Below are 24,152 nucleotides of genomic sequence, written 5' to 3'. Positions count from 1 at the left end.
GGAATATAAACAGGGTACAGTAGTTATATAGTTTCACATGACTATTTTAGAAGAAGAAGAAAAAAAAAAGAAATATGTACAGCTTCCCTGAAAACCAAAAGGTTAGCATTAACTCTCACAGTTAAGTTTGCTGACACTTCCCAGCCAACAATCACTTGAACCTTATCTACACACAATAAAATAATAAAAATACAAAATAAAAATAAATAATGCATCAATGAGGATATCAGCAGCAGTAATAATTCATGATGATATAAACACTGAAGCAATAATACTTTAAACTATCTAAAACCAATTGGTAACAGGCGACCACACAAAAACCAAGTCAACAAACATAACAATGACATCCACTCAACCCAAAACAAACGACTCGTCATGTAAATCAACATTTTCCTGCCAACACAGTGTACCAGCATGATAGTAGGAAGATAAGCCAATACGGAAATACCCATGACTAAGCAGAAAGGGGGACCAGGGTGGCAGCATTCTGTTACTTGAGAGGATAAACCCCCCACAGTAAGGTCACTGAGGAATGGTCAAGTGGGGAGATAAGAGATGTCCCTTGATAGAGAGCTTCCCTGCCATGGTGCACGTGTACTAATGCAGATATTACAGTAATCACTCACGACAATGATACTCTTTTCTTATTTTAATCAAGCTAACATCTGGTTTTTTCATAACCACTGAGGCAGTCTTCGGAGCCCAGCAAATTTCTTGGAGTAGAGTACTGTATATGTTCCACAATTATCTAATTAAGAAGTGAGTCAATATTACTGTTTGTAATTAACCTAAATGTGAATGACATGGAGGCAAGTTATTCATGCACATATTCTCTATTACAAACAGATTTATCAACTCCACACCTGTAGTAAAAACACACAAAGCTGACAGTTCCATGCACCAGTAAGCAATCCACGGCACCCACCCGTTATGTCAATAACAAAGACGCCATCCTCATAAAACTGCCGCTGGATGTGCATAACGGAGAGAAAGGTGAGGGAGGCAGCCAGGGTGACGTGGTGTAGCAGGGTGAGTGGTACCAGCAGCATCAGCAGGTAACATCCCAACACCAACATCAAGGCAATGACCACCTGTCTACAATCAGGTAAACACTACATTATTATATGATAAATAAACAATGCTCAGTCCCATTCTACCTTGTTTGAGGTGTTGGGAATAAAGTTTATGTTACCATAGTCCAGTACATATAAAAGTAGATGACCAACCTACTTTCCTTGGTGGCATTTAAAGAGAAAAAAAAACTCTAGTCTCTCTTGGGGATCAAAAATATGGAAGGCCATCGGCCTAACAGGGACATTCTAATTTCCTGTAATGAAAGTACAGCTATCATTTACTCTACTCTCTTCATTTCCACTTGGCCTAAAATTACCATCTCCCGTTCTTGAGTACCGTGTTGTAACAAAGGATGAACTCTACAATATGATGCTGGTCATGAAGAAGGGGTATGGAAATGGTGCAGAGCTGGAATAGCATACTGTTTTATTCTGCCACTGAGGTACAGGAAACAAACTGCAAAAGGATGAAAATCCCTGCCAAGTTAAAGTGAACTCTCTGTACCATAAATGGTAAAGTACTGGAATTACCAGTACTGAGAAAAATTGTCTCCAGTGACACTACCCACTAAATTTGTTCCAACCCCCCCCCCCCCCAAAAAAAAAAAAAAAAAAAAAAAATCATGGTATAACTTCCCTGGTTAGGTTAAGACAAGCTTTTCCCAACTCACAATATTACAAATAATAACAAGAGTTTCCAGCTCTGACTGCTTTGAGAGTAAACTTACAAAGCAAAGAGAAAACTGAATTTTTTAATCACAGCCGGTAAGTACAAGACAGCATACATGAACACCAATACAGTACAACACACACAACCCTCCCACCCCGACCCCCACCTCCACCCAAATGATTCTTGGTAACATCTGCTGGCCAATAATAAAACCACCATACAGTATTTACTAGCTGAATGGCAACACCTGTACCTCATACAGTATAAACAACCTCCCAATATATGACACACAAACCTCCACTACAGTATACAATACCCTTAATAAACTACAGTAAACAATCTCCAAAATAATGGTATCTAACACCCAACAATCAGATTATAAAGTATTTATCTGCCAATACAGCAACAACTGCAACCCCAATATAGTATGCAGTGAACAAACCTCCAATACACCATATACAACTCCTACAGCAATCACAATCCCTTGAAGTAGTAATAGTAGTAGCTACAGCCCTAGATTTATCTGAAGTGTGAACCAAGTTAACTGCAAGCTGAAGTTGCACCTCTCCTCCTCTCCTGCAGTCCACCATCCTCCATTTGGGCAGCAGGGTGAGAGTTGAGGGACATTTGTATAACCAGGCAGTGAAGCCACCTGGTCACACTGGTGCCGCCAAAGGCGACCCTCTTAAATGTCTCTTGGTAACACCTGCCACCTCTAAATCATCATATTCACCTGCTAGCACAGCAACACCTGTGTATATGCACAGGTAAACTTAAAACTGAGAGATAGAAACCAGTGCCCAGATCATAACCTGGCCTGGTAACATTAACAACCTGACCTAGTAACAACAATATTGTGAATACTATTTTATCTCTAAGTACCGTAGCAGCATAAAAATTTCAGATAAAGCACCATTTTTTGCTAGTGCTTGTATCTACATTTGTCCTTGAAAGACTGGAGATCGAACTGTACTCTGTTCACTTAAGCTAGGCATAAAACTGCCATCTTTCCATCTTGAATACTGGAGAGTAACAAGACATTAATGCCTGACTATGATGCTAGTCATGCGGACATTAAAGGGAAAGAATGTCAAGCTGTAGTAATGCCTTATTCTGCCACTGAGCTACGGGAGATGATCTGCTAGAGGACAAAAAACTACACCTAGTTAAAAAGACAGAATTAAAGCGCCAGTTAATTTCTAAACAAAAATTAATATCCCTCAGATAAGAAGACTGAGAAAAATCACATAAAAAAGCATTGTTTTGGACCTCTGAAACATTTACTCAGAGATCCATCCAACCTTACATATGCAGTGCAGTCCTTCACTCCTGTCTTAAGCACAATTTTCATCAGCATTCAAGTCTTCTATTCATATTCTACATTTTTTTTTTTTTTTTTTTTTTATGTGACCGACTCTGGGCATAGGCTTTACAGCCTGCTATCAAGGCCCAGCAGTCCTTCTACACACCATACACCTCTACATGTCACCACTTCAGCGCTAACACTCACCGTCTATATTGAATACATGCTAGGGCTGTCTCATACAGGACTGGTGTATTGGTATTAGCGGGGGTATTTTTACGACATGTCGGCGGGTCTTCTGGTAGATCAGTAAAGCCTGATTTAATGAAATTCAAATCCTTAAACTGTTCCCTGCCCCAGCCGGGATTTGAACCTGAGTCCGTTAGGACCGCACGCCACCTCTCTACCGGTCGAGCCACCGCCTCCCCCATATGCAACACTGTCCATTATCTTTCTCTATTCCCCTTATTTTTTTCCCCTTCCAGATTTATAAATGCCATTAATATCATATTCCTTCTCATGTGTGTGTGTGTGTGTGTGTGTGTGTGTGTGTGTGTGTGTGTGTGTGTGTGTGTGTGTGTGTGTGTGTGTGTGTGTGTGTGTGTGTGTGTGTGTGTGTGTGTGTGTGTGTGTGTGAGTGTGTGTGTGTGTGTGTGTGTGTTTCTTTACCCAGCATCTGCTGTTCTTTCATATGATACAATTAGCTCATGGTCAATATATATATATATATATATAAATGTTGTTGTGATGGTAGTGGATAATTGTTGTTTTTGTTGTGGTAATGCTGGTAGTGATTACAGTGGTGGTGGTGGTGGTGGTGGTGGTGGTGGTGGTGGTGGTGGTGGTAGTTGTAGTGATAGTAAAAGTAGTGGTTGTGGTAATGATTGTGAGAGTGTATATAGTAACTCTAGCAACACTCATCAAACGCAAAGTAAAGCTGATGGAGTGTGGTGCATGACGTAAATTACCCTACTTGTTCCATCATAAAATCTGATCTCTATCGTGGCTACACAATCAACCACCACCACCACTATCACCAGCGGTACGAGTGTGAAGAGGAGAACCACATCATCATAATCTAAAGACAAGGAAGGGCGGGACATCATCATCATCATAAGTTGAAGACAAGGAAGGGAGGGACATAATCATCATCATCATTATCATAATTTGAAGACAAGGAAGGGAGGGATATCATCATCATCATCATAATCTGAAGACTGGGGAGGGAGGGATATCATCATCATCATCATCATCATCACAGTAACTGAAGACAAGAAAAGTAGGGACATCATCATCATCATCATAATCATCATCCATATCTCTATATTTTATTACATTCAGTCCTTATTACCACAGAATGCAATTCAAAATATCATTTTTTATTTTTTTTTTTCACACACATGGCACTGTGCACTGGGTGATAACCAGCCCATCAGCTTTAAAGGTACCAATGGAACTTTAACATGCCACTATAAGCATTTTTTCTACAACTTACCATAGACATTCTCCCCGTAACTGTTTAGTCCTTACCAATAACTTGTTTGTTTTTTATCACTCCCTCTGCTGTAGAGTTTCCTCTGTATTAATCTTAACCATTATAATTCTCTCTCTCTCTCTCTCTCAAGGTCATCTGTTAGGAATACTGAATAGCAGATAGGTAAATTAACTTAATGGACTACAGGGATGTACATTAGTTAATACAGTATGTTAAACAGTCGAAAAACTGAATATGTTGTTGCTATTGTTGTTACTGGTGTTGTGGCCTAGGCTCATCTGGACCTGAACCTGGAGGACTGCAGGAACAGACACTTAACTGGATACACCCAGAAATGGATAATGAACAGCTGTGACAAGGAAATTGATAAGAAAAACTGATAGGGAGACTGATATGGGAATGCAGACAGCAGGACACATGATAAGGAGGCAGCTACATCATAGTCACTGACAGAAAAAGGAACTGATTAGATATGGAGGTTAACAATTGATAGCTTGTAATTCTAACGAACTAATTCAACAGCATAACCACTGTACTTTGACCGCTTATCTTCCTCTCTCTTATCAACATTTCTGCTGTAGTCTGTACACTTTCATCTTCTATCTCTCCCACCCTCCCCTCCCTCACCTTCCTTCCTCTTTCTCCCATTTCTCAATCCTCCCAGTCACTTTCCTACCTATCATAATTTCCCTCATGTCTCAATCCTCCTTCCTATCACTCCCTTCCATTTCTCAATCCCTCATCAATCCTTCATCTCCCATCTCGCATTTCCCTCATCACTCCCTCACCCCCCATTCCCTTCATTCCACCTCCCCCACCACCACTCTCTCACCTCCCATCTCTCAATACAACCCCAACAGTCCCATCTCACAATCCCCCCCTCCCACCAACACAACTCCATCACCTTCCATCTCTCCATCCCATTTCTAAATAACCCCTCCTTATCACTCCTCCACCTTTCATCTCCCCCTCATATTCCTCAATCTCCCATCCCCCACTCCATCACTTCCCATCTCTCAATCTCTCCCACCCCAGTACCACCACTCCCTCACTTTCCATCTCATCATCCTATACCTAAATACTCCCCTCATCATCCCACCTTCCATTTCCCCCTCATGTTCCTCAACCCCCCCATCCCTTACTCCCTCACCTTCCATCTCTCCCTCCTACCTCTAATCCTCCCCCCTTAGACAGGCAGAGAACAAAAGTGGGCCGAAGTGCTGGCTTAGAACGATGATGCAGCAGATTTGGTTATAATCACGTTGTGTTGTTACTAAGCATGGCACAGGGAGTCTTACTGGCCCAGCAGGATTTCTTTTACTATTTCACCCCAATGATGTGCTTCTTAATGGATTCTTCCTCCTTCCACAAGCCTTTATTCCGCACACGAGAGACATTTTGAACTGGACAGGTTAGATGCAGTATACATTAACCCATTCACAACAAGCAGACTTTATGAACTGGAGGGGTCTGATATAGCCTTCGCTAACTCCGTCACAACAAGGAGAGATTTTATGAACTGGAGGGGTTAGATACTGCCTTCATTAAACCCTCCACTCTAAGGATGCCATTTTAGTAGGAATAAAACTGTCTGGAGGATTATAAACCAATGAAACACACTGATGGAGTCAAGGGGTTACCACACCTTCCTCAGCCATATATTTTGAGTATTATATCAATATCATATAGTACTTCATCAATACAGTACAAACTGTCAACACTGAAATGACTAAAATAACATTCAAAAGAGTATAAATTTGCAATAATTTCATAACACACTCCCTCAGTTATGTAATTTGTAATTTGTTCAATATGCCTCATTATCATCTCATACCTTATCAGCGCAAACTGCCTTACCTGTACCTGGTCTTACTGGCCACATTACATTGCAGTGCCCTGACCCATCTGACCACCAGGAAACCTGTTGTTGATTATGTAGTCACCATCCAACAAAGTACATGGTTTTTTGGGATACAGGAAACTACTTGACCTATCACAAAGTTGAGTTGCCGGTGCTTTATAGTGAGTCAAAATATGATAACAGAGTCAAGTGGAGGAGGAGAAAATGGAGACTGTGCATGAAGTGAAGAGATGTATGAATGAGGGTTATGTGTGGGCAGCCTGATGGCAGAGAACAGGTTGCCATGATGACATTTTGTTGCCACCCCCTCCATGATTAAAGCATCTGACTACAGAAAGACAGACAGACTGATAGACAGACTGACAGACAGAGACTGACAAACGGATAAAGCCAGACAGACAGATCGACACAAAGACAGACAGATAGACTGAGTAAAGCAGGTTAAGAGTAAGCCAAACTGGAAAAGCAAGTGAGCTGTGAGCTTAGTGATGCTTACAGACAACTGATCAAAACAATGGATGACGGCAAGTGATAATGAGATGGATAAATGTAAAAACTGGCTGCAAAACCGGATGCACGTTATGATAAGCAGCACAAAAAGTGGCCAAGTTGAGGTGGATTATGGTAAATATGTAAAATATGACTGGAAAGTAACTGCAAGTTATGTTTTGGGATTGTACATGATAGTAAACTGATATATAAAAAGTGGATGGTAAGTAAATGAAAGGATGGTGAATAAATGCAGGAGGTAAAGGTAAGGGTGGGGGGCAGACACCACTACGGCCTTAGCTGCAGTGCTCATCTCCATAACACTGGCCTCTGAGACTGTGGCAGGTTATTCACTACCTGTCCTGGGATATAAGGTCACTGTATCATCCAGGTTATCACAGTTACCTCCCCTAGGTGTTACCCTGGGTATTCATTTTGCCTACCAACCCATAAGGGGTGGATTAGCACCTGACTCAAGTGACACCACCTGTCCACACAAGGATTCGAACCTTAGTACTAACAGGATGATGAGTAAAGAGAGGGATGATGAGTAAAGGGAGGGATGATGAGTAATGGAAGAATGGATGCTGAGAAACTTAATACAGTAATGTAATGAGTATAAGAGTGACATGTGACTGAAATGAATAATGAGCTGGTGAGTAACTGGGGCAATATGATAAGTAAATGATGTAAAATGATGAATAAATGAGTGAGTGAATGAAGTGAACAACATAACAGTGAATGACTGGAGTAAATATGATGGGTATATGAAGTAGAATGAGGAGAAAAGGAAGCAACACAATGAGGAAATGAGTGAAGCTAAATGAATAAAATGAATAATGAAGCAAGAGTGAATATAACTCCACTTGCATCATACAGGAAGTGAACTCGCACCTCCTGGGTCATGAGTAAACGCATTTTTATACAGTATATGGGATTCTGAGAGTGCATTATCTGGCCAGAGTGAATGATGCCAGTGAATAAGTGACAAATAGGTAAATAAAGGATATGAATGGTGGTGATGAGGGAGATGAGAAATTTATGCAGGGAACTGTGTGTCATCTGGTGGGAGTGAATGACGGCAGTGAATCAGAGATGAAAGAAAAAATAAATGGAATGGGCGAGGTGGTGATGAGCGATTGAAATGAGCGGTGAATGAGTGGTGAGGAGTACATGAGCATTTTTCATTCATGGGATTGTGTGTGTTATCTGGCCAGACTGAGTGACAGCAGTGAATGAGGGAAAAAGAGGCAATGGGTGGGGTGGTGATGAGTAAATGACAACAAACTGGTGTGATGGTGAGTGAATGAAGATAGTGAATGGAGCGAGCAAATGAAGACAGTGAATGGGGTGAGTGAATGAAGATAGCGACTGGAGTGAGTGAATGAAGAATGTGAATGGTGTGAGTAAATATAGGTAAGGGATGGGGTGATGCTGAGTGAATGAGCTAAAGTGTACATATTAAGTGAATGAAGGCAGTGAAATGAATGTATGATGACTGAGGGAACAAAGATGATGGATGGGGTGAAGGTGTGTGAGTGAAAACTGTATGGAGTGAAAATGAATGACCTATGTTGATATGAGACTGGCGAAAGAGTGAGACAGAGCATGAGAGGTACGAGATAAGATAAGGGATCACACCAACAGCTTTTACAAGATACCCTGATAAAGACCTGTTCTTTCAGAATCAGTATGGAAGACTGTGGCTGAAAAAAAACAATAAATAAATAAATACTAAGGACTCAACATATAACAAAGGGTGAAGGATTGAAACCAGTCCATGTTAAAGATTAGATATCAGGTCAAGAACTCTCACTGATTAAAAAAACTGCAAACTGAACACCACAAGGGAAGACGGAGATACTGTAACTAAATACACAAAAATGATGACTAAATGTGAAATAACAGGAGACTGGGTGAAGAAGTGTTAGGTCTGGGCTGAGATAAGAGATCACACCAACAAATTATACAAAAGTGGCAAAGTGATAAACTGATAAAAGTCTGTAAACTGAAAGCCACTAGGGAGGACTGCAGCTAAATACTACAGTAATAGAAATGAGTATTAAACGTAAAATAATAATAGGTGGGTTGAATGAATGATGCAGGTGCGGGTCAAGATTTGGTATCTCACCAACACATATTCAACTCTGAAGCTGATAAAAGACCAATAAATTCAACATCAGTTAGGAAGGCTGTAGCTAAATAAGAAAACATGGGGACTAAATGTAAAATAACAGGATCCATAGTTCAGTTGGTGGTGGTGTTATGATTAGAGATTACATCCATAAAATTACAAAATCATTCAGGGAGTGCATATTGCTGCCAGAGCAGTAGCATCGCCTCCTTTCATGTTTTTTTATATCCTTGACCTTGACCTCTGACCTTTTACACTCAAAATTTAATCACCCATTCTTCTGGTAGTCCTCATTCAATTTTCCAAATTAGGTGCAATTCCATCAAATAGTTCTTTCATTCAACTTTCCAGATTAGGAGCAATTCCATCAAATAGTTCTTTCATAATGTCGCTCACTGACAAATAGACACAGCCAAGAAACATAACCTCCTTGGCAGACACAAGACACTAGGGTAAACTAAACAGAAATATAATTCATGGATATACTCCTATCATTTTAACTTGGTCCAGATATTTGTCTTTCCAAAGCTTATTTCATATACTGTACATAAGTGGCAGAAAAAGACAATGATACGGCTCTACATACTTTCCACAGAACTTCATATGTAGCATCATACTATGGTGTTAATCTATTGCTACACCATAGCATTCATGATGGAGAGAGGGATATTTTAGGTTAAGTTTGAGTAAATGGAATATAGTTGGGATGGTAATTAAATGCACAGAAATGAGGACCAAATTTAAATTACATGTGGTGAGGCGAAGGAGTGAGACATATCTGGGTTAATATTAGAAATTAATATATTTACAAAACACAAAAGACCTCTAAATTCAAAGCCAGAAGGGAAGATGGTGACTAAATAAATGAAAATAAATGAAAATCAGGACTACATGCTCAATCAGAGGAGATGGAGATGAAGGTAGGCATCAGAGGAGGTGGTAGTAATGTTAAGTGATCAATATAATTATCTAACATGTAAATTCACCATTAATAGGGGACTCTGTGGCTAAGTAAATGAAAATGAGAGTTAAATGCAAACTAGCTAGGAAGAGGTGAGTGTGAAGGTGAGTGTCGGTGGAGGTGGTGGTGTTGTTAAAGGTGAGGAGGTGTGCATGAGGGTGACTGCTGCTGGGGGGAGGGAGGGAGAGTGAGGAGGAGTGTCATAATGAAGCAGTGCAGGGTGAGATGGTGCTGAAATTAAACGATGCCCTGTCTCCTTCATTTCAATTGTCCCTGTTCCCTTCTCTTCATTTTCCTGGTTTCCACTTTCTTCCTCCCTTTCCTCTCTTGTTTCTGCTCCTTTTCTTTTTTTTTTACCATGGATTTCTTTTCCTGGTTTCCTATCTCTCCTAGTTTCTTTTATTTACACAGCTTCTTTTCCTTCCTTTCCCTTCTTGGTTTCACTTCCATGTATTCTCTTCACTACTTTCCATACTTATTTTTTCTCTTCCTCCCTTCATTCCTTCCCCTGTTTCTCCTCTTTCTTTTACCTCCCCTGCCTCTCTTCCTCCCTTACTTCCCTTATTTCCCTCCCTTCCCCTCTCTGACTTCCTCCCTTTCCCTCCCCTGCTTTCCTTCCTCCTCTTCCCATATGCCATTTTTTTCCCCTTTCCCTCCCCTGCTTCCCTCTCTTCTCCTCCTCTGCTTCTCTTCCTCCCCTCCTGTTTCCTTCCCCTCCCTTTCTCATTTCACTACTTTTCTTTTCGTCCACTCTCTACCTTTCCTCCCTTTATCTCCCTTACTTTCCTCCCTTCCCTCATTTGCCTCCTTTCCTTCTTTTCCTTCTCTCCATTTTTCTGTCCTTTATCTCTCCTACTTTCCTCCCTTCCCTTCCTTCTTTTTCCTCCAGTGCTTTCTATCATTCCCCTCCACCTCCATCCTTCTGTCACACCTGTTGAACAAGACTTCCTTCCTTAATTTATTGAGTTCCATTCTACTGCACATCCTTGCTGCTGCCTTGCATATCTTCTTCCCTTCATTAACCACCTACTTACCCATCTCCTTTACTTTCCCCTCCTTCTCCTTCTCATTTTTGTCTTCCTCCTCCTCCTCCTCCTCTTATCCTTCTTCACTCCCCTCTGCTTCTCTTCTTTGTCTTCCTCCTCCTCCTCTTATCCTCCCTTCCTTTCCCCTGCTTCTCTTCTTTTCTTCTTCCTCTTTCTCTTACCCTTCTTCACTTCCTCCTCCTCCTACTCATTTTACCTTTTTTTCCCTTCCTTCTCCTCCTCTTCTTTCTCCTTAACCTGTTCTTTCTCCTCCTTTTCCCTAAACCACAACCCTTCCCCACCCTTCTACTCAATGTCTTTCCTCTTTCACCTCCCAATTATAGACAGTTCTCATTATACCATGACTGCATTCCGAATATCACAACTTCTTACATACAATTATTACTGTAAATTGGAAGGAAACCAGCAAATCAGAATTACAGGTAGCAATTTAACTTTAATTTTTTTTTTTTTTTTTTTTTTTTTTTTTTTTTTTTTTTAATAACAGAACGGAGGAAGGAAAAACAAATGGAGAAAAAAAAATAATCCATACACCAGATTACTGGTGTCCTCTGTTCATAAAATATCTGTAACAGTTAGACTTGAAGAGTTGTAGGTTGAAATTTGGAGGAAAACAACTCTGGGGAAGCGAGTTCCAGAGAGATGCAGTTCGGGGAATGAAAGAATTCTGATAGGCAGAAGTTCTGCAATATGGTTGAGTGACATTCCAGTCATGAGCGCTACCAGATGCCCGTGTAGCACGAGGGAAGGCATGGAGAGGTGGCACCATGGACGCATAACCGTCCTGAGCATTTGCCAAAAAAATATCTGTAAAATAATGCAAGGGAGGCAACATTCCTTCTTACTTGCAGGGGAGGTAGTTTATATGTAATGGCAGGGTTGTTAATGATTCTAACAGCTTTATTCTGAATTTTGTCTAGTTGCCTTAATGCAACCTCTCCACAACCATTCCACAAGGGTGAGCAATATTCAAGCTGAGAGCGCACATGACTCTTATAAATTATAGCTAACTGCTCATCGGCGAAGAAGTTACGGACTCTGTACAATAATCCAAGTTTCTTTGAGGCGGTTTTAGCAAGTGATCTGACATGAGAGGTCCAGCTGAGGGCACTGTTAAGTGAGACACCAAGAATTTCAATACTTTTGGAGATGGGAATATTAGTAGCACTGAAGGTAATGTACGAGTCTGGCAATATCTGTCTATTGGTAAACTGTATATATTTAGTTTTACTAGCATTAAAAGAGACAAGGTTGTTTTGTCCCCATTCACTGATTGTAGATAGATCTTCATTTATGGAGATGGCTGTATTGAGTTGAGAGGTAGAGATATTAGACTTTGTAAATGGATGTCTGAGTGTGAATGAACTATGTAGTGTTGAGTCATCTGCATATGAGTGAATGGGATTGTGAGTGACAGATAAGAGATCATTAATATGAACCAGAAATAGGGTTGGCGCCAGAACTGATCCCTGCGGCACGCCGGTGTTAATTGAGTGGAAATTGGAATATACATCATCTACTTTTACTCTTATTTTCCTGTCACTAAGATAAGAAGAAATCAAAGGAACAAAAGACGTTAGTCCATAGCAAGGGAGTTTGGACAGCAGGGAGCAGTGCATACTCTGTCTAAAGCTTTAGAGATATCAAGAGCTACTGCATGAGTTTCTCCCAAAAGATCAATTGATTGATGGATGGTATGAGTTAAGAGATTGAGTATGTCAATGGTGGATCTTTCGTGGCGAAAACCGTATTGTCTATCATTAATTAAGTTGTTGGATTCAAGATGTTTAACAATATGCTTATTAATTAAAGTTTCAAATACCTTACCAAGAGAAGATGTGATAGCTATTGGTCTGTAATTGGAGGGGTCAGACGAACTTCCTTTCTTCGGAACTGGGTGGATATTGGCTTCTTTCCATGAATTTGGGAATAAAGAAGTACGTATGCATAGTCTGAATAATTTAGCTAGGACAGAGGCAAGTTCAGGGGAACACTTTTTCAAAACAATTGGCGGAATTCCATCTGGACCTGGAGCTTTGTTGGTAGGTAAATTGTTCTACGATGGATTTTACAAATCTTGTCTGTATTTTAAGTGGGGCAATTTCGGGAGAATCAAGTTCCAGTACTGAGACATTCTGGCTGGTATCATCTATGGTAGAGTTTCTTGCAAAGGTACTAGCAAAGATATCTGCTTTCCCACGTGGGTCATTTGTAATATTGCCATCTGAAGATTTTAGTGGGGGAATGGAAGATGACTTGTTAAAGTTATTATTGAAGAAAGAATTAAGAGTTGACCAGAATATTCTATTGTCATTAGGGTTGTTAAGTAGTTTTGATGCTTGCTTTTGAAGAAAGTTTGATTTGGATAGATTTAATACAGCTTTTGCATGATTTCTAGCAATTTTAAATTGGGAGAGTGATTCAGGTGTTTTTGATTTTAAGTAAGAGTTATATGCTAATGACTTTGGGCTGTTGCTCTGGCACAATTGCCATCAAACCATTTTGGAGAGTTTGATCTTTTAGTGAATTGTTGACTTGGTATGAATAAATCCATACCAGCTAGTATTAAGTCACAAATGTGGGACTGGGTAGAATTGGGATCACTAGAGAAGAAAGACTGCCATGGAACATCAGCAAGATAATTTCTAAATCCATCCCAGTCTGCCCTGTCAAAGTGCCATCGGGTCACCCTGACAGGTTCGGAATGGGGAGGTGTAGGAGGGTTAACTAATGAGGCTTTGATGAGATTGTGGTCAGAGGATCCAAGTGGTGACAGTACCTCTATCCTGTATTGATCTGGATTATTTGTCAAGAATAAATCCAAGAGATGGGCATTATGGTCAGGGTTATCAGGTATTCTGGTTGGTTGCTTTACCAACTGGGTGAGATTAAACGATTCCAAATAGCTCGCATTCTAGACCAGCGTCGCCAGTCCGGGCAGAATGCAATAGCCATTCAACATTGTGTATGTTAAAATCACCCAAAATGGTAATTTCATTGCCAAGGGCAAGGTCAAGGTTACTCAACTGAGTGGATATGGAATCAAATACACTGGGTTCCGAAGAAGCATTGGGGGAACGATAAACTACACAGATATATTTGGTAATGTTTTGGCAATTTAATTTATATAATGAGTAATCAAAACTGGATGAAGTGAAGTTTAAAATAGTATCAACTGCATATTGGGATTTGATATAACAACAGGTGCCGCCCTTGTTTTAAAGTTTGTAAGGAGATGGTAACCGGGAAAACAAAATGGAGATATATCGGTAGAGGGTGAGATTTGTGGTTCTGTGAGGAAAAGGGCCAAAGGGGATATGGACTGAAGGAAAAATGAACTGAGTTTAAATTCGTGGTAAGGCCGCGGATGTTGGTAAAGAATAAGGCCACACCGTCACCTCTTCGCCGACGAAGTTTTTCCGGAAATAGCAACAGTCGCTGCTGGCACAGTCGCTTGATAGCGACCGGGAGGACCCTGTGCCTCCAGCCCTACCCTGCCGGTGGTGGCAATCCGAGATACCACCTCATTTGATTGTGAGATTGCAGCGGCCATTACTAAAGATGTGAATAGAAGGTGTGATATGTTATGCGCATGTAGTGTGGTGTAGACAGTTGAAGGTAGAGGTATCATGAGAGCATGCTGGCCTACTCTCTGTGTAAATGAATTCACTGAAAATGTTCAGAAAAGGGAGATGGTCAGGATCAAGTCCTGAGGGCTGGTGAAACGGGAGCTCCAGCTCTCCCTATCACCAGCTTGCCATCAACCTCGGGAGTACTGCCCTGTTCGACTGGGCAATTATTACTACATGCACTTGGCATTCATTTATTTTAGTATTACTGTACTTCCATACTACCCACTTCTGTCCTTCAGCCCTCTTTCTTCCTAAATTACCCTGACATGTAATTATGCCTCTGAATACAGATGATATCCTTTTCAGCTTACTCTTACATCTAATATAACTCTTTCACCTTACTTTGGCCTACTTTTTTTTTTCTTTTTTTTTTCCCAGCTTACTTCCCATAGCTTGATGGCAGAATTAGATAGTTACGGGCTTACATCCTTTCCATGTCACTTCTTCATGATTGGCATCAGTTAATCTTATCATTACAAATCAGCATTCTAGAAAGAGAAGGGACAGTTTTAGGCCAAGTTAGAGTAAAAGGGGTAGAGCAAATTTTAAACCTGGGGAAAATCCTCTTGTATTAAAGGGGTTTATTACGGCTAAAGTGCTGGAGAGGGACCTCTCATGCAATGGAACTGATATGACTGAGCAGTGGAGCTGCCTGGTTGTACAAATATCCCTAAATCTCTCCCCTATCTCCCCAAAAGGAGGATGGTGACTTGCTGATGAAAGGCAACTTTGACTTGCAGTTCACTGGATTCATGTTCAGATGAGTCTTGGGTTACAACTACTACAGTAATCCCTCAATTATCCAACGTAACAAAGCCAAAGGCATGTCCAGATAGTGGATCTGTCTGGATAATGGACTTCTCCCTTGGTCACCCTTCACACATACCGTACCCTAACCTTGAAAGCCATTGTAAGAGGCCACTACAGTACATTGTATGACACTTATTCCTGGTGTTTTACACTACTCTATTTGGTCAAGCAGACCTATAAACCACGGCCAAGGAATTACCAAGGTCAAGCAGACCCATCAACCATAGACAAGTAATCACCACTGCAGGGCTATACCCTGCAGTGATATGAAAAAAAAGGCCCAGCCAGGCAAAAATGTTCGTGCGGCCATAATTTCCACCCGGATGCAAGCATTTTGTCCAGATAAAATGGAAAATGTGTGGATAATGGTTCTGAACAGCCAAATCAGTGTTTGGATAATGCATTGTTCGGATAATGTACGTCCAGGTAATCGAGAGGTTACTGCATTATGGCTATGTCTCACCATTCCAGTTAAAAAAATATCCTCCTATGCTGAATAAAATAATTGGTATATGGTAAAAAAAATTCAAAGCTCAAAGGGTTGATACCATTGCAAAATTCTCATTGTGGCCCACTTTTCTCTAACCTTACTTACTTTCCCACAGACACATTTCTACTTAACCCTCTGCTCCCCACATAACCAAACCTCCCTCCACTTTCCCCAGTCCACCCTTACCTCCCTCCCTTGGTGTAAAAATTAAGGATCTATCTATCTATCTATCTATTTATTGCCAGACGCCATAATCCCGTTAGGGGTGGCCATTTGACTCTGAGTTATTTGTTTTACAGGAAGGGGCACTAACCCTCCACCAACCCACTTGATGACACGTAGGGAGCACGTAATTGTTTGGTTATATGGTTACCACCCAGCGTTGTAAATGGTTTCTTGGCTTACAGGAAACCATTAGGCTTGTCACTCAATGTAAAGCCACCTGTAAAGGAAAGAAAAGCAATAAGAAGTGACAGGAAAGATGGGAGAAACAGGAAGAGAGGAGGGCAGGCACAGAAAAAGAATGATAAAGGCTGAGGAAGAAGTAGGTATTATTAAAATGGAAAGCATACAGGTGTAACCAGGCCTAGAACATTGAGTTTGACACTTATTAATGGAAACACCTGTTATTGTTACATGTAATCAGCCTGCATCTGACATCTGAGTGTGGTCAGTGAGAGTACAGAATGGTATTACATTCTATCATCATCACAGGCTTCAGAAATTTTCAACGTAAACCTTAGCTCATCTATAACTTTCTCCTCTCACATTTTGAAAAATATGACACTAAAACTGACCACTATTCCCAGCAATTAATAATCTATTCCTTCCATTTTCACTCGATTTTAGCCCTACTTTCTATGATTTATTATTTTCCTATCATGGCATATTAAAACAAACTCAATCTTTTCTTTCCACCTCTACTTCTTTCCTATGAATGACTCTCCCACCTTTTTCTCCTCTTCATTCCTATTGGCCATTCTTCTGTCTTCTTCCTCTTCTCCACTCCTACCTAAAACTTCTTTTCCATCCTTTCTTTTCTCCATCCTACCAGAACCTTCTCCTTTACTTTTCTTCTCCGTTCCTACCACCAACCATCATGTATTCACCGCTTCATCTGCAATCAATAACTTCGCTTCTAATCTCTTCTACTCTCTAGTCCTACTAACAATTTCTCCTACATTCTCTCCCCTCTTCATACATTCCATCCTTTCTCCTCTCCATTCCAGACAATAGTCCATTCATTCACATTTCCACTGTTTCCTTCCTTCTTTTCCATCTCTTACACTTTTCCCACACACCCATCCACCCACATTTCATCCTCCCCCCTTTTTCTTACATTTTTCCACCCACTATCAGGCAACTTGTCCACCCACTCACCCACTGTTCTCCCCCAGATCCATATTCCCCACCAAACAACCAACCCATCCACCACCACTTAACTGTCCTACCTACTCACCCACCAGCCATCAACCCACCTGCAACCAACCCACAAAAATCACAACCCACCCACCTACCACCATCATCCTCAAACCCACCAATGCACTTTCCCCATCCACTCACCAACCCATTCACCCACCAGACCCCTCCCTCCCACCCACCTGGCCTGCCTGACTTGCATAACCACTCCAAGCATACTTTCCCTCTCCAGCCTTAATAAGATGCACTATCAGACAGCACTTGATGCTCTGATAACAACCCTCCTGTGTGGAGTGATAGCGCAAGGTGAGGTGGTGATATGGACATGCCTCTATTTATTCGCACCTATGTTCTTCCTTGCTCCTCAGTGCATATTCACTGAGGTCAGTGTACAGGCAGCATTCTTCATAAGTACCTTTATTTTATATATATATATATATATATATTTTACACACAATACTTCATTTGCAACTACATAAGCTCATATAAGATTAAAAAACATATACACTTAATGAATACACTTTCGTAAAGTATGTGGTGATACTGAGCACCAGAGTCAAAATAGACCCATACAGTATTGGTCAATGAACCACAGCATGTTACCACCAACAGTGTTAAGTAGTACCACCATACCACGACACTGTACAACCACAAACTTGGCTTACAATTAACTGCATGTAAATGCAGAATATATATTTAGATCACAAGCTGACCAAATTCTGTTGGGGGAAAAAAAAAAAAAAGCTAGCCTTTCTACATGAGAAAACTGTAATGAAATTAATGATGGTGCTACCTGACAGTAATAAACAAGTAAGAATTGAAAACTATCACAAATATCAAAGTTTTTACCCCAATACTTTCCAACCATACAGTTACTAAAGGTGTTGTATACTACAGTACCATACTTCAAGCACTTCTAGTACAAGCGTCATTTTGCAGTATTTAAGCAGCAACTGGCTGTCAACTTAACACGAACAAAGTGTGCTAACTCACATGCAAACTTCAGAAGCCACTGCACACAAAAAATAAAGAACATGACAATTAATCATCGGCACACAAAGACATACCAAACATTCGCTGACAATGATCATATATAATTTCCAACACTACAGTATATAACCTGTGGAATATATAATATAATAAGTTAAAAAGGTCCCAAACTTTATATGGTATACTGTCATCTTCTTATAATCAAGGGAATTTCTTCACTACACTGTACTACCAAGTGCAGTATTCTAGATGGTTACTGAGTCTCCCTCGCACCTCTCCCTTACCAGTATATTTCTGCATACTTCACGTTAATAATGTCTTAAACAGGGTGGCCCATAATTAGTAATCCACCAGAAACTTGCCTGACAGTACCTTGTGTGACGTGGGAACGACTCAATCTGCTGGTGGTAGTGTGGATGTGGTAGTGATAGTAGGAAATGAATAAAACATGCAGAATAGAGACTGACAACACTGACTATACTGTACACGCAACGCCAAGAAACTGCCTGGTGGAGAAGAAGATGAGCATTATATATGGGTCACCCTGTAAATACTGTACAGTAATTAATGAACTATTTATATTAAAGAAAATAACTACCATACAAGAAAGGAGTTAGATGAAGTAGGCAATATCATGAGGGAAGATGTGTAAGAAAGCCTCCTATGGTGACAAGAATATTTGCCCAACTACAAAAGAAACAGCCAATCTCTACCTGCCAAAGCAAAAGTACGAGATGCCAAGGCCGCCCAGGAATGATGCCCAGTGGCGGGTGGTGGGTGAAGTTTGGGAGGGATGGCAGTGTGCTCGCAGTACATAGGCAAGTATCAGTGCTACCATCTGACCTAGGATGAAGTTGACCTGGGGATAAGAGAAGTACAGTTTATTAATAATCTATTATTATTTCCGGTAATCACTTTCACACAAGGTGTTCAGGGTAGATATGTGGGTTGAAGTGGAGGAACTAATGACCACATGCTTCAATCACTGAGCCCAACAATGTCTTTTTTCATTTTATTCATGCCATCTCACCATCTAACCGAGGATGAAGTTAACCTGGTGGAAGGAAGGAATACGGGGAATTATAGTGTCAAATGGGGGAGTAAGCAGAACTGATGACTGTATGCTTAACTCAATGAGCCCATGCAGACCTTCTTCTTTTTGTTCATGTGGTCTACCAGTGGTGGTAATGATATATCAATGGGACTCTGCTACCTGGTTACATGAATGTCCCTCAACAAAATTAAAAATGCATTATTGTACTGAAAAGGTTAAATGGTAGTGGAAGTAGGAGCAATGACTGTTACCTCAGTGGACTGCAGACTAGAGGTGCCCTCCTCCTCCTCCTGTTAGGGGGATGGTGAGGGAGTTTAGGGATGTTTGTATACCCAGACAACCAAGGCAACTGGTTAAATCAGTGCTACCTTGTGAAGGCATCCCTTTCCAGCACCATATTACACTGAAGAAGTTATAATTATTTTTTAATGCACCTTTTGACCACTGCTTTTACAGTTTCCACATCAATCATTTACTTTCTTCTAAACTCTGTTACAGTATTTTCCTTACCCTCCTCACTGTCTTCCTATACCATCTGCTAATCTTACACTCCACTCTCTCCCAAATTCAGGGTGTGACTAATTTCTGCTATTCCTTAATATTTCTGGGCCTCTTCTGTTATTAATAAATGTCTCAGTTATCCATCAGTCTCCTCAGCCATCTTACTACTGTTTCCAGAAACAACCTAATACCTGTACTGTAAATGTACAATATTTATTTGCATCCCTTACTTCCCTGTCTCCTCATTCTGACATGTTTCCCTCACCTTCCTCTTAATGTCACTCTATGTTAACTCTATCAATCTCTTCAATGAAAACTCCCATTCCAATATCTCAACCTTCCATACAGATTACTTCTATTATACATTATTTACTGTACTTATATTGCTGTGCTTTGAACTTTTTCATAAAACCTCTCCCCTCTTCATAGGCTACTGTGCTCTCCTTTCTATGTCTTGCCTACTACACTAACTGTAGCTATTTCCCAGCAATACAGTATAATGCCACAACAACAAACTCTAACATATTCCGAGCACCTCCATACTTCCTACAGTCTCACTTGTATCACAACATCAACAGCCAAAGACAACACATCAGAGAGGCAGCAACAGCAACAGCCAGTGTGGCCATGAAGAGATGATTAAGTGACATACAACTCAGCCCAGACACCTGAATGGTCACACACCAACTGGTTCCTTTCAGTGGTCTTTAGTGAATGAAGCTAAACTTGGGTTATATAATTTCAAAGATGCCAGGCTGACATCAGATGTTTTGTAACCATCAAAATTGAATTGTTTATAACTAATTTAAGCGATGATATGGTAGGCTCACCATCCAGATTTTACTTTCAACTCTTCACTATATCTGGTTTCTTGTGCCCTGAATAATGCCATCTAGTGCAGCCTGAATTACAGTCATTACAATAGTGGAGTTCCCAGATAGGCTCTTGTCCCTTCACAGCGTGAGAGGTCTCTTCAAAGCTAAAAACAACTGCTTGGCAGTTAACTGAATAAAATATCATATTGAAGAGAATAAGTAGCTGCAATATACAGACATATGGATAGTGTAAACAACCACTTAACTAACAATACTACTAAAATGCTTATATGAATCAACTGTAAACACATGATTCAACAAAGCTGCCTAAGGTAAAGGGTAAAGATGGTGGCAGATGCCATGAGATGCTTTGTACCTCATCCATTATCCTATCCTACACTGCCCTATGAAGAGTGCTGGGGCCCAGGACAAGGTTATTCAACCCAAACACATATGTTCATGCATAATCTTGCAATTGCAGTATGGTATACAGTACTGTAGTCAGTGGTTCAGTCACAGTGTACGGTACTTAGCAAAGTACAGTACCAGGTATCTGTTGACAATTCCTTTGGACAAGTCATGTGGAGTACTCCTGACTGTACTGTACTGTATTCTTACTTATAACAGGAAAACTTAATCCTGTCTGGTAGTATGGCAAGCTGTGGTTTGTGTGTATGTGTGAGGGGGTAGGGGCATGGGGGGGGATGAAGGGGGATGCTAGGAAGGATCTGTCCAAGATGCTTGGACATTACCAAGGGCTTGTTATATACAAGGGACATTTCCTTGAAATTATCATGGTCCTCTAAATACCGTATGTATAAATCCACAGACAAGAAGACAGACAATAGTTGCCATGGCAAGTAATTTTGTATGAAAAAAGGAATATGAAAAAGAGTGTGTGTGTGTGTGTGTGTTTCTACCAAACTGAACTCCACTGGATGTGGCATATGTGTCCTATCTTTTGTGTGTGTGTGTTCCTACCAAACTGAACTCCACTGGATGTGGCACATTTGTCCTATCTTTTCTGTGTGTGTGTGTGTGTGTGTGTGTGTGGTTAGTTTGCCTGTAAGGTGGAGCCAAGAATCTGAAAGTTTAAATGAATAGGGAATGTATGGCCAGCTACATAGTTGTACCCATCCACCTCATTTCTATCATAGCAAGAAGTCTATGGCATTTCAACACATTGGCCTAATTTCCTAACTATCTGTACCAAAAGCCACATCTGCTGCTTCTTTGAGAGCAGAGTTACCTTCTCCAACACAAATGCAAACAGCAAACACCAACACAGTCCATAAGCATGCCTGCCACATAAACAGGAAGAGCTATCTGGGCTGGCTCAGGCAACCCTGGCAAGGCAGTGAATAGCTCAGGATTGGTGTAATGGGTGGAATGTGTCAGCAAAAATTAACTATTCTTATTTTTACTCTAATTTAGCCTAAAACTGTCAATGAAGAGTCCCTTGGGGAGGAGGACTCCCAACATGAGATCAAGGAAGAAAGTCTTCCTTAATTTTGTCTTCGTACAAAACTGTACACCCCCATCTCAAACAAATACATTACTGGTACTCTCACTCTATTCATTCAAAATCTCTGCAGCACCCAGAAATGGTGCTGCTTATGGTTATGAATCAGCTCCATTTATTACCACATTAGCTATTTTAAAAGAATAAAATGAGAAAATCCAATTCCCAATAAAGAAGTCATAGTACACCCACAAAAAAAAATATTTATTACCCTTATGGTGTGATACAATATGACATAAGGACCAAGGGTTCTGAACAACTACCAGTACCAAATGAACACAGTTTCACTTTTACAAATCATTTCAGAGTTCATCGCACCCAGAGGTAACGATAATTTTTTTGGTGGGTGTACAACACACACTCAAACATAGTCTGCATAAGTCATGATTTCATCAACAACACAGAAGCTAAATGACCAGCTTATTCCAAAACAAGCTCCCACAATACACTGCACACAGTATGAGTTGTAAATGGATGGTGGATTACATATACCGGTAGGCCAATTCTCACACTTAATGCAAAGCAACCAACACTTAAGATAAATGACTGAAGAAGTCAAGCAATGCAGTTACTCCTGTTGTTGTTGTGGCCCTAGGCTCATCCAAACATGAACCCAGTGTACTGCTCACATTTAATCAAAGAAATACCATATCATCAATAAGTACCGGTATGCAAATTGCGTGAGATCTACTGGTAGTCGATAAGATCTGAAAATGAGATCCAAACAAAACAATGTGACTTGAAAGGCCACGAAATACAGTACCTTACACAATCACCTCTCTCAGCAGCAGTATAATATAAAAAATCACACGTAGATTCTATAGTTCTTGCACTTTAACTTGGCCCAGATTACCTAACTTTTGTAGAATATTTCATTTACAAGTGTCAGCATTAGCAAAAACACTGCCATCACTACATTCTTGTGTTAATTTTCTGCTAAATATAACTCAGCATCTAAAGATGGAGTGCTAGCAACTATGGGCCAAATTAAGGTAAAAAGAGCATAGTCCATGTGATTTCACCTATCACTATATGCTTGTGACTGAAAGAATATGAATGTGAGGATAAGCAAGAGATGGAGCAAGATTACCATGCAACAACTTACCATGCAGAGAATTACTAAGTCCTGCACCAACACTTACAAGCCTATGGGGCAGCACACAGGGTTACTAGATCCTGCAAGGCCTAGAGAGGACAGAGGAGTAGGAGTCAGTGTTACCACAATCTCAACACATGACATAACCTCGTGCCACACCCACCCAGCTCTTATGTTTAGCAAAGGTATGTTGTAGTTATTTATGGCATTTGTCAAAGATGCAGTGTTCTGGGAAATGTGTGCCAACCTTCAAGAGGAGGTTATTTTGGAGCTAATTTTGATTAATAAATTATACATCAACAAAGGTCCCATTCTCATTCATTATGCAGCTAAAATTACTGATGACCTCATGCATGAGTTATGAGGGGGACTATTTTTGCCTATAAGGTCATCAGAAATTATAGCTCCACAATGGCTGAAAAATCGGCCCACATGGTACAGATGCATACAAGTGATACTGCCTGTAAAATGTAGGATAGCTCAGTAAGAACTGGCAGTAGGAATAGGTAGGCAGAAATCTTTGCCAAGGCCAACAGTTACTATTGTATCAAGACTTGGCTAAAAAGCAATGCAGGAAACCAATTAAGTGGTTAACTGTATAATCTATTATACCTTGAAAAAGAACACAGGCCTAATTTTTTAACTCAACATACTATACATTTGAATTCAAATGTTCTGAAAATGATACTACCAAAAATAATAAAATTTATGCATTATTAAAACCCAATGAATGCTGAAGTATTGTCATAATGTAATTTTAAATGAAGTAGCTTATAAAATCACCTGAACTG

General features: G+C 40.4%; 1 protein-coding gene across 1 annotated transcript in view; it reads right to left on the bottom strand.

Annotated features, from left to right (window-relative positions):
- The window catches only part of oys (lysophospholipid acyltransferase 6), a 41,109-nt gene that overhangs the window by 14,635 nt on the left and 2,322 nt on the right, over positions 1–24,152 (bottom strand). The window contains exons 2-3 of the mRNA XM_080276545.1: positions 19,087–19,232; positions 926–1,095 (exon numbers count right to left, since the gene is read on the bottom strand). Coding sequence (XP_080132671.1) covers positions 926–1,095; positions 19,087–19,232 — 316 coding nt within the window. The remainder of the gene's footprint in view (positions 1–925; positions 1,096–19,086; positions 19,233–24,152) is intronic.

The sequence above is a fragment of the Coenobita brevimanus genome, chromosome 65, assembly GCF_032717465.1.
Source record: "Coenobita brevimanus isolate Jiangsu-jjx chromosome 65, ASM3271746v2, whole genome shotgun sequence".
In the NCBI taxonomy this organism is placed as follows: Eukaryota; Metazoa; Arthropoda; class Malacostraca; order Decapoda; family Coenobitidae; genus Coenobita; species Coenobita brevimanus.
Note: the sequence above shows the minus strand (reverse complement) of the source record. Positions and strands in the feature narration are given on the sequence as shown.